Raw genomic sequence first — 10,462 nt, forward strand, 5'->3', positions numbered from 1 at the left:
CTCTGCAGAGGTGAATGTGACTGGTTACTGACTCTCTTGCATGTTTATTGATAGAAACTAGAGACTGATTCCTCCACACACCTCCAGCGCCACATGGAAAGTTAGCTGCCATTAGTGTAGTGCAGTGGTTCTCAACCTTTTTCTTTCCATTCACATATCACTTTAAATATTCCCTCTGCCATAGGTGTTCTGTGATTAGTAAGGGATTGCTTAAGGTGGTATGTTGGAGGAAAGAAAAAGTTTGAAAACCGCTGTTTTAATTGTACCTCATTGACTTGTTTCATAACTCCAAAGAAAATGGGCCAATGACAATTTTTCTCAAGCAAAATATTTTAGTAACAATTGGGTCTAGAGCAGTGATTTTCAACCTTCCCTTCCCACTCACATACCACCTTAAATAGTCCCTTACTAATCAGAGAGCACCTATGCCATAGGGATTACTTAAAGTGGTATGTGAGTGGATAGAAAAAGGTTGAGAACACTGGTGTAGTGGTTAGTGCAACACTATTTACAGTGCAGCAATCCAGGTTTGAATCCGGAGTCTGTACGTTCTCCTTATTTCCAGATGGGTTTCTGCTGGGTGCTCTGGGTTCCTATCAGTCTTCAAAATGTATAGGGTTTGTAGGTTGATTGGTGAATTTGGGTAGCACGGACTCATGGGACAGAAGGGTTCATTACTATGCTGGATCTCTAAATTACATTTTTAAAAACTGAAATGAAATAAAATCAATTAAAGTTACCGCAAAATGTAAAGCAGCCTCAACAACTAATCAGGTGAAGTTTCAGGAACAATTGTCAGATACAACTGAATGATTATGTAACATTGCTTCACATCAGCAAGTGAGGAAGGGGAAGTATTTAAGATGTCTGAAGTGCCTGATTAAAATTTGAAATCCTTTCTAGACATGGCGTCTTCCAGAACCCAACGGTTTGAGCCCTACACAGTTTCCTCATTCTCTTGAAGTGAAGCTGAAGGGGAGATCAATTTTTATAAAAGTTGCTTGTTCGAGAAAAACAGGCTGGAGTTAAATTTGTCTCCCAGAAATACTGAGCTGTTTTGAGCAACTACTTGAGACCTGGGAGATTGTGATGTTGTCCATTCGCATCTTGAGATGGATAAACCACAGGTGAAGCAGATGCATTCATCTGCACCCCTGCGGCTAGATGATGAGCTTGAAGACTGCACTGGGGAAGTCTGGCATAGTTGGATATGAGAGTGCAAAATTAGTGTTTCTTCTATTCAACACATCAAACCTGGTTACCTTTTCATTTCTGCTGCAGCCTGAAGGAGCATCATATATTACTGAGTACTGATGGTCCATATCAGAATGTTCTGAAATTCAAACCACCAATGTGTTTCTCAATGGAGGATGCCAAGCTTGTAGTAGAAGAAATGGATCAAATTCTCTCAGGTACACTATCTCATCAGAATACCGGTACATGCACCTCCAGAGTTACCAGTACCATTTTTTAAATTTCGGGTCGACGCTGATTGTATTTCATTGGCTGGTTTACTGGTACAATGACAATAAAATGAATAATTGTCATCAGTATGTGGGGTGGGGAGAGTGGAGGATAGCTGGGTGCTGCTCCTGGCACCTACACACCCCGAGGAAATCCACCCTGGTGGAGTTTTCACCAAGATCATGGTGGTGGGATTTTGGAAACTGCTTCATCTTATCTTAGCCTCATTCTTCTTTTTTATGTTTGAGTTGCATTTATTCGACAAAATAACAGCTGCTGAAATCTGCGTCAAGGACATAAACTCTGACTGGCATCCAGCTCATGTCCTAGCATACTGAACACTCCACTGGCTTTTCCCTGCAGCCCCCAGATCCAGGGCAGGAAAGCTACACTGACCTTTTCCCTCATGGTGTCTCTCTTTCATTATCTGACTTGGCTTCATGGACAAGGATTTATGGAGGGGTAATGTCCACGTCTGCTGCAGGCTCGTTGGTGACTGACAAGTCCGATGCGGGACAGGCAGGCACGGTTACAGCGGCTGCAAGGGAAAATTGGTTGGTTGGGGTTGGGTGTTGGGTTTTTCCTCCTTTGTCTTTTGTCATTATCCAACTTCATTATCCAACTTAACTAATATCATACAAATTCCCCCTGTGTTGCATAATAGAGGGTCTCCTTTCACTCAATAGGGAGACTGTACTTTTTAAGACGTAAATAATTCTTTATTATTTAAAAGTTGGTAAAAATAAGTCCAAGTGCTGAAGTGTGGATAAAACACTGACCTAATATGGAGGGAGGATCCATGGGGCAGAATGACTGCACAAAATGAATGTGGAAAAAGTGCAAGTCTTAAAAAGGGGTCAGAATCAGAATTTATTGTCATGAAATTCATTGTTTTGCAGCAACATCATGGAGCAAACATTCATATTATAACCATCTTACAACATGTCTTTAAATAAACAATTAAAATAGTAGTGCATGAAAGGTAAGGCAGAATCTATGGTTCACTGATGATTCAAGAATCTGATGGCAGGTGGGGAAGAAGCTGTCCTTGTTACCTTGAGTACTCATCTTCAGGCTCCTCTACCTTTTTCCCAATGGTAGCAGAGTGAAGAGGACATGGCCTGGGTGGTGGGAGTCTTTGAGGATAGAGGCTGCTTTTTTAAGACACCACCTCATGTAGATGTCCTCAATAGAGTGAAGTCTGGTGCCTGTGATGTCGCAGGCTGAGTTAACAACCCTCTGGAGTTTATTCTTGTCCTGAGAGTTGGTGCCTCCATACCAGGCAGTGATGCAACCAGCCAGAATGCTCTCCACATTACACTTGTAGAAGTTTATGAGAGTCTTCGGTAACATATCGAATCTCCTCAGGCATCTCACAAAGAAGAGCCTGGCAAGACTTCTTTGTGATTGCATCAACATGGAGGCTCTAGGGCAGATCCTCAAAGATGTTGACAACCAGGAATTTGAAGTTCTTGACCCTCTCCACTACTGAGCCCTTGATGAGGACTAAGTCATGTTCTCCTGACTCCCTTCTGAAGTCCACAATAATTTCCTTGTTTTTCTAACATTGAGTGCAAGGTTGTTTGTCGTTACACCATTCAACGAGCTGATCTATCTCCCTCCTGTATGCTTCCTCATCGCCACTTGTGATTCTGCTGACAAGGGAAAAATCTCAACTTACAAGGAACAGGTGGTTAAAAGTCTGGCAACATTGATCGATACAATCCTTGGATCAGAAAGAGAAAATTCTACAGTTGCATCTTTACATTGATATCTTCAAGTCAACTTTATTATCATCCGATTGCACAACTACAACCGGATGATACAGCATTCTCCGGTCCTTGGTGCAAAACATGCAGCACACAACTAGGCATACTGTAACGCACATACAGACAAACAATACATATGCAGGACAAGTATTCATATATGCAAATAAAAATATATTGTTTCATAAATATGAGAGTCTCATATTGTGTGAGCAGTTCCTTTGGTCGGACAGCATTCTCACTGATCGTGTGAAGAATCTGTTCCTCAGCCTGGTGGTGCTGGCTCTGATACTCCTGATGGGAGCTGCTGAAAGATGCAGTGGGTGGGTGGAAGGGGTCCAAACTGATTTTGCACTCCCTCTTCAGACAATGATCCTAGGAGATCATGTTGATTGGGGGAGGGAGACTCCCGTGATCCTCTCTGCCACACTTATGGTCCTGTGGATTGATCTCCAATCTATTTCACTGCAGCAACCGTACCACACTGTGATGCAGCCGGCCAGAACATTCTCAATAGAGCTCCTGTAGAAGGTTGACATAACAGTGGCCAGTAGCCTTGCCCACTTCAGTCTTCTCAGGAAGTGCAGTCGTTGTTGCACCTTCCTAACAAGTGAAGAGATGCTGTGTCCATAATAGGTCACTAATTAAGTGAACTCCAAGGAACTTGGTGCTCTCTACTCTCTCCAATATGACGTTATTAATGAGTAGTGTCGAATGGTCATTCTTGGTCCTCCTGAAATCCACAATCATCTCCTTCATCTTGTCCACTTGAGAGTCCAGTTGTTACTCTTGCACCATTTCACAAGATTTTCCACCTCTTCTCTGTAATGTGATTGATTGTTGTTGCTGGTGAGGCCAACAACTGTTGTGTCATCTACAAACTTGATGATTCTGTTGCAGCTGGTGAGCATTCATAGGTCACTAGCGTGAACAGTTTAGTTGGTACCAGTGGAGAGAGTTGGTGACACCATGATCCCAGTGGGCACCTGCTTCATAAGGGGCAATGATGTGGAACAGGATAGTTCTGTCCGTGGGTATAGTCACTTTCGAATGGGGTGAAAATGGTCATAAAAGAGACAATTGAGGGAAATATTTCTAATGGCTACAGTAGTTCAGGAATGCATTATAATTCCTGTTTAAAATAAAACATGGTGGACCACAAGATGATGAAAGACATGTTGGTGACCTGGGTAACATTGAAGCTGATGATGATGGGGTTGCAAAGTTTGAAATACACAACGGACTCATTTATTTGGCAGGAAATTATTCAATCATTGGACACACTTTGGTGGTCACTGAAAATGAAGATGATCTGGGTAAAGGTGAAAATGAAGGAAGTGTTACTGATGGAAATGCTGGAAAAGGTGTAGCATGGGGTATAATTGGAATAGCTAACAAATGAACCAGTGACAATTCAAATGGGCAATACTGAATAATAAAATTAAACAAGCTGTCTTAACAAATTTGTCTTAACAAATTGAGGCAGAAAGATACTCTCAAAAATTTGAATGAAATTTCAGGAACCAATCTTTAAAGATTGAATGTGTATTTGCAAATTTTTCACTTCACTATAAAATGCAGAGTCAAAATTGGGGAGAAAAAAACAGTGGCTTTATGAACAAGTAAGTCTTTCCCTGTGTTTTTTTTTCCCCTCTAATGCTTGTAAATTAGATGATGATGATGTCTTCTGTTGGTGTTTGTAGATCTTGAGAGAAAAACCAGTGCAATAGTTCCACAAGAAGAGTCAAAGTCAATGGAAAATGGGGACTCCCTGGCACTCGCTGGCAAGAAAAAGGCAAGTGGAAATCTTCTTAGGTATTTGGTCAACATGAATTTATGTTCCTTAAAATCCTTTTGGATATTGCCAGTTGGTCCAAATTAATCACATTCAAACTTGTTTTAGTCATTAGATATAAGAAATTTGGATTCTCATTTTATCTCCTTGGAGATAAAGATTATTTTGTGTATTTTCAGAGTTAATAGGTTAAATTTCCTTGCTTGATGAGAAATGAAGCTACAATTTGTATGATGCACATTGGAAATTAAAACTCCTACCACACAGCAAAATACATTTAATGCAGTACTGAACCCAGGGTGCCTTTCTTTGCTCCATGATGTGAATTGGTATTGGTTAGGACACTGATCAGAGAATTAAATTATGAGGGAAATAGGAAAACCACAGTTGTTCCTGCAGACTCCGTTAGCCCACATCTTGCATCTATCCTTCCCCAAATTAAATCCACACACTATTGTAGCTCGGTTATCAAACTGTGTACAGGTTATCTCTCCTGATTCATTAATAAGCTATAGCTTACTGTCCTGACTCAATATCATCTTGTTATCCCTCCCTGCTGGGTCCGGCTGAAGCTTTCTCCATAAAATTTATCTCCCTTCTGATGAAGCATTTGAGTGTTAGTTCCTCTCCAATCTTATTTTCATATGTTTTCTTGTCCCCAACTAAGCCGTGAAGAAATAAAAGCACATTGGTTCATTGTTTGGCTGCTTTTATCTTTCAAAAACAGATTCCTCCTGACCACGTTACTGAAGTTGGCAAGAAACTGCATAAGAAAGTTGGACGGACTGAGACCATACTGAATGGAGAGAGTCCAGATGGACAGTTGCCATTTTAATAGAATTGCTTGCAGTCAACAACCAAGTTCCTGTGCCACCAAACAGGGCACTGTGTAACACAAAGGATTAGGACATGATCTGCTTGCCTCTCTGTTTTAGTGAGATTTTCCTCCTGTCTTACCACAATCGAATGAAACACAAAAGTCTGCAGATGCTGTGATTACAGTAAAAACACACCAAAATGCTGGAGGAACTCAGCCGGTCTCACAGCATCCATAGGAGCTAAAGTTATATTACCAACCTTTCAGTGTGAGCCCTTCTTCCAGCTACAGTATAAGCAAAAAGCAGGCAGGTTTCTGAATTAAAGACTCGGGAAGAGAAGTCTGGCAGTGCACAAGACCACGTACCTCAGCGCTGTCTGCCGCAATAATGTAAATCTCCCAGTGGTCACTCATTTCAATTCCCCATCCCATTCCATTCCCTTGCTGACAGGTCTGTCTGTGCACTCATGCACTTTCAGACTGAGACCACCTGAAAATGGTAGGGCCAACACCTCATCCTCCATCTAGTTACCCTCCAACTGGATGGCATTATCATCAATTTCCCTAGTTTCCCTTTAAACCTGCCCCTCCCTCTCCATCTTCTTACCCCTGTCTCCTTTCCTCTAATTCTCTCTCTCTCTATCTCTCCTTTCACAAAGCCAAAACCAATTCTCACCTTTCCTCTCATCATATCCAGTTATCACCTTTGGCTATTGATCTGAATCCCTCCCCCTCCCATTCTCTCCCCATTCTTTAATTCAGACACCTGCGTGCTTTTTGCTTATATTTTGAAGAAGGGCTCAGGCCTGAAATGTTGGTCATACCTTGTATATCTTTACCTCCTATGGACACTGTGAGACCGACCGAGTTCCGTGCATTTTGTCACAAGTGAGTTGCACATGAAGAATTTTGCATAATATAGCCATACTTTATCTGAGTTTCAGTAATCTGAAGGGTTTTAAAAAATGGATTAATTTTAATTAATTTGCATGTTGATTATTCAGTACTAAAATCACCTTTAGTGCAGTTTTCATTGGCCAGCTTTGATGTAGTGTATCTTAGTAGCCTTTTTGTTGTTTATTATCATATATATCATTCAATGTACATATGCGACAACATTTGGCCATCTGCATTCAGTTGGGGGTGGGGGGGTGGGGGAAGAACCTAAGCCCCTCCCCTGAACCTCTTTTCCCTCCACTCCATGAATGGGCTGGAGTGTATTTTAAATTTAAAGGGTTTTTTTTCCCCTCTTTTAAAAATTTTTTTAACCACAACAATTTTCCTGAACTGCCAATGCAAAAAGCACTGAAGACTGATGATGGCCTGGACTGAATTAGCTCTGAGTCACCACCCAGCTTAGCTTTCAGTCATTGTGCCATGCAGCACAGAGATGGGCACCTCAGCCCACTGTGGCATGCCAAGCATCAAACAGCCTCCCATACTAATCCCATTTGCCAGCATTGGACTGTGGCCTTAGTGATTGAATGGTTCTTCCTGATGCTGTGAACATTTTATGAGAGTCTTTCCCCAAGACTCACATAAGAAGTGTGTTCCAGATTCCAAACATGCATGGGGCGAAAGAACTCTATCCAAGATCCATGCCAACTGCTCTTCAGCTTAAACTTGGACATCTCTACCATGGGAAATGTCTCTTACTTACTACCCTGTATTTACTACTTGTAATTTTGAACACCTGAAGCAAATTCACCATTCCCTCCCACCTTTCTCGCATCCAGCCTCCTCTGCTCCAACAAGTCCAGCCTCTCCAGTCTCTCCTTGCAACTAAAACATTCCATCCTAGTGAATTTCCTGGTGAAATTCATCTGCACTTTCCTGAATCAATCAGAGCCTGCCACAGTAGATATACCTGACCTCTCTTCTGCAGATGTACGATCAAGCAGCTTCCCTGCTTGTACGGCGATCATTTGCATACTATTATTCATGGTTTCCCACTGTTCTCTTGGTTGTAAACATCTCACCTTGCAAACACAATCTCTGGTCAATTGTCATTCTATATAATAGGAAATATGTTTCCCTTTGAGATAATCATAAAACTGCCTGCAAAGATTGTGGAGAGTAAGGATATTTTGCTCTTCATTTGTATAAAGATACAGTTCAAAAATATACCTATAATCCTCCTGTTTTAACAAATAGTAATCTTTACCCAAGAACCTCTACTAATGTTTTGTTTATTGACCAGAAAGTAATTGAACTCTATTTATAGAATGACCTTTGAACTACAGAGCAAGATCAATAATTTATGAAGAAAATATATAAAATTTAGAACAAAAACACATTCTATTTCTGCCAATTCATACCTATTTAGCAAAACAATTTTGAAGGAATGGCGGTGATAACCAGAGACAGAAGAGCACACAAACATTCTCAATGGACACTGAGCCAAAAGATGTGATGATGCTGAATTGCATTCTCTCCATTCCTAATTTTCCAGCGGCAGAAAAATGAATTACAGCCCGTGACAATTCAGAGAAATAAAACCTTTAAAATTCTTCTCAAACTACTCCAGCAAAATGTGTCCTAGACCACATCCCCCAGACAATGCATTATCCAATATGGGGTGGTATTTTTGCACCATGATAATGATTGCATCCAGCTGTTCTTTGAAGTGTGGCGGTGAATTTACTCTCACCCTCATGAACTACAAACTAAATTTAAAAATTGATTACAGGAACAAACAACAAAAACCCTGGTCATCTCATCTTATTAACATTTACCCAAACCAATTTAGTTCAAATTATCAATCCACCTTGACAGCAGTACATTCACTTTGAAATAAATCACCCCAAAGTGGATACTTTTCTGTGGTGAAACAGCCCATCTCTCTAAGTGTAACTAGGCAACTAAATATTTTTAAACAAAGAATGAATCCACTCACCTGGTTCCACCATCTTTACTTGGGCCTTCCTGGTCAGCACTCATCAGCCCCTCTCCAACCCACACATAAGTGACTATTTTGCTCAAACTTAACTAATATCATATATATAGTTTGTAAGCTTGTCAATAACAATCACAGTACGGAAACAGGCCACCTCGGCCCCTCTAGTTTGCACCGATTTAAATGATCTCCTCTAATCCCACTTACCTGCTCCATGCCCGTAACCCTCCAATACCCTCACACCCATGCACCTATGCAACTTTTTTTAATGACAAAATTGACCCTGCTGCAACTACCTCTTCCGGAAGGTCATTCCACTCAGCCACCACTCTCTGAGTGAAGAAGCTCCCTCTCTTGTTACTTCTAAACTTTTGCCCCCAACCCTTAAGTCATGACCCCGTGTTCCATTCTCACCTACCCTCAAGGAGAAGAGCCTATTCACATCTACTCTATCTATCCCCCTCATAATTTTAAATACCTCTATCAAATCCCCCCTCAACCTGCTGCACTCCCATGAATAAAGACCCAGTCTAATCAATCTTTCTTTGTATTCCAGATTCTGCAATCCAGGCAACATTTTAATAAATCTTCTCTGTACCCTTTCTATCTTATTGATATCCTTCCTATAATTTGTGGACCAGAAATGCACATAGTATTCCAAATTTGGGCTCACCAATGGCCTTGAATAGTCTCAACATCATTTCCCAATTCCCATATTCAATGCTTTAATTTATAAAGGCCAGCATACCAAAAACCTTTACCACCCTATCTACATGAATGATGAACCATTATTCCAAGATCTCTCTGTTCCTCTGCATTCCTCAATACCCTCCCCTTCACTGCATATGTCCTGTATTCATTATTCTTCCCAATATGAAGCACTTCACATTTATCAGTATTAAACTCCATCTGCCATCTTTCAGCCCACTCTTCTGAGCAGTCCAAATCCTTCGGCAGTCTCTGAAAACCATCTTCACTATCCACAACTCCCCCTATTTTTGTATCATTCACATATTTACTATGCCAATTGACCACTCCATCATCCAAATCATTCATGTAAATGACAAACAACAAGGGACCCAACACCAATCCCTGAGGCACACCGCTCATCACTGGCTCCATCCCGACATACAGGTATCCACCATGGCTCTCTGGCGTCTACCTTCTAGCCACTGTTGAACCCATCTGACTATCTCAACATTAATACCTAGTGCCTGAACCTTCCTTACCAACCTTCTATCTCTACTATCTCATCTAAATGTAAGTAATAGGAGCTTGAATGTAACGGTCTTTCTTGTGTGGAACTATGCAAGATAATTTAAATTTTCTTTGATACCGTGCTATAATGTTAATTTTCCTCAGGCGGTTATTCCTCACTTTGTAATGGCAGTAGCTTAAAAATAATTTGTACAAATAAAATACGTGACTCCTTTGAGGTACAGCTACATAGAAATATGTGCTGAACTTAATTCTCCTCTTCAAAAACAAAACTAGCAATTAATTAAGTGTTTGCTTTATTAGGGGAAATGATGCAGGCTTGGAATTACTGTTTTACTAGTACTAGCTGTTAGCCTTTGGACAGAGACTTCTTTTAAAAACAGCATTGCATTCTGAATCAACAGGCACTTTTAAGCTGCAGGATCTGGGTAGCCCTCCTGGGACCCAGGTGCGATTTCTGGGGCAAAGGTGCTTCCAGCACCTTTTAAGCTGCAGAGGGATCAACC

The 10,462-nt window shown here is 41.0% G+C and overlaps 1 protein-coding gene across 2 annotated transcripts in view; it reads left to right on the forward strand.

Annotated features, from left to right (window-relative positions):
- Positions 1-10,191, forward strand: part of LOC138757693 (ethanolamine-phosphate phospho-lyase-like) — a 50,657-nt gene extending 40,466 nt beyond the window's left edge. For both annotated transcript variants that reach the window (XM_069925407.1, XM_069925408.1), the window contains 3 exons: positions 1,282-1,412; positions 4,934-5,025; positions 5,753-10,191. In XM_069925407.1, coding sequence (XP_069781508.1) covers positions 1,282-1,412; positions 4,934-5,025; positions 5,753-5,860 — 331 coding nt within the window. In that variant the 3' untranslated portion in view covers positions 5,861-10,191. The remainder of the gene's footprint in view (positions 1-1,281; positions 1,413-4,933; positions 5,026-5,752) is intronic.
- The last annotated feature ends 271 nt before the right edge of the window (positions 10,192-10,462 follow it).

The sequence above is a fragment of the Narcine bancroftii genome, chromosome 3 (assembly GCF_036971445.1).
Source record: "Narcine bancroftii isolate sNarBan1 chromosome 3, sNarBan1.hap1, whole genome shotgun sequence".
NCBI classification, from domain to species: Eukaryota; Metazoa; Chordata; class Chondrichthyes; order Torpediniformes; family Narcinidae; genus Narcine; species Narcine bancroftii.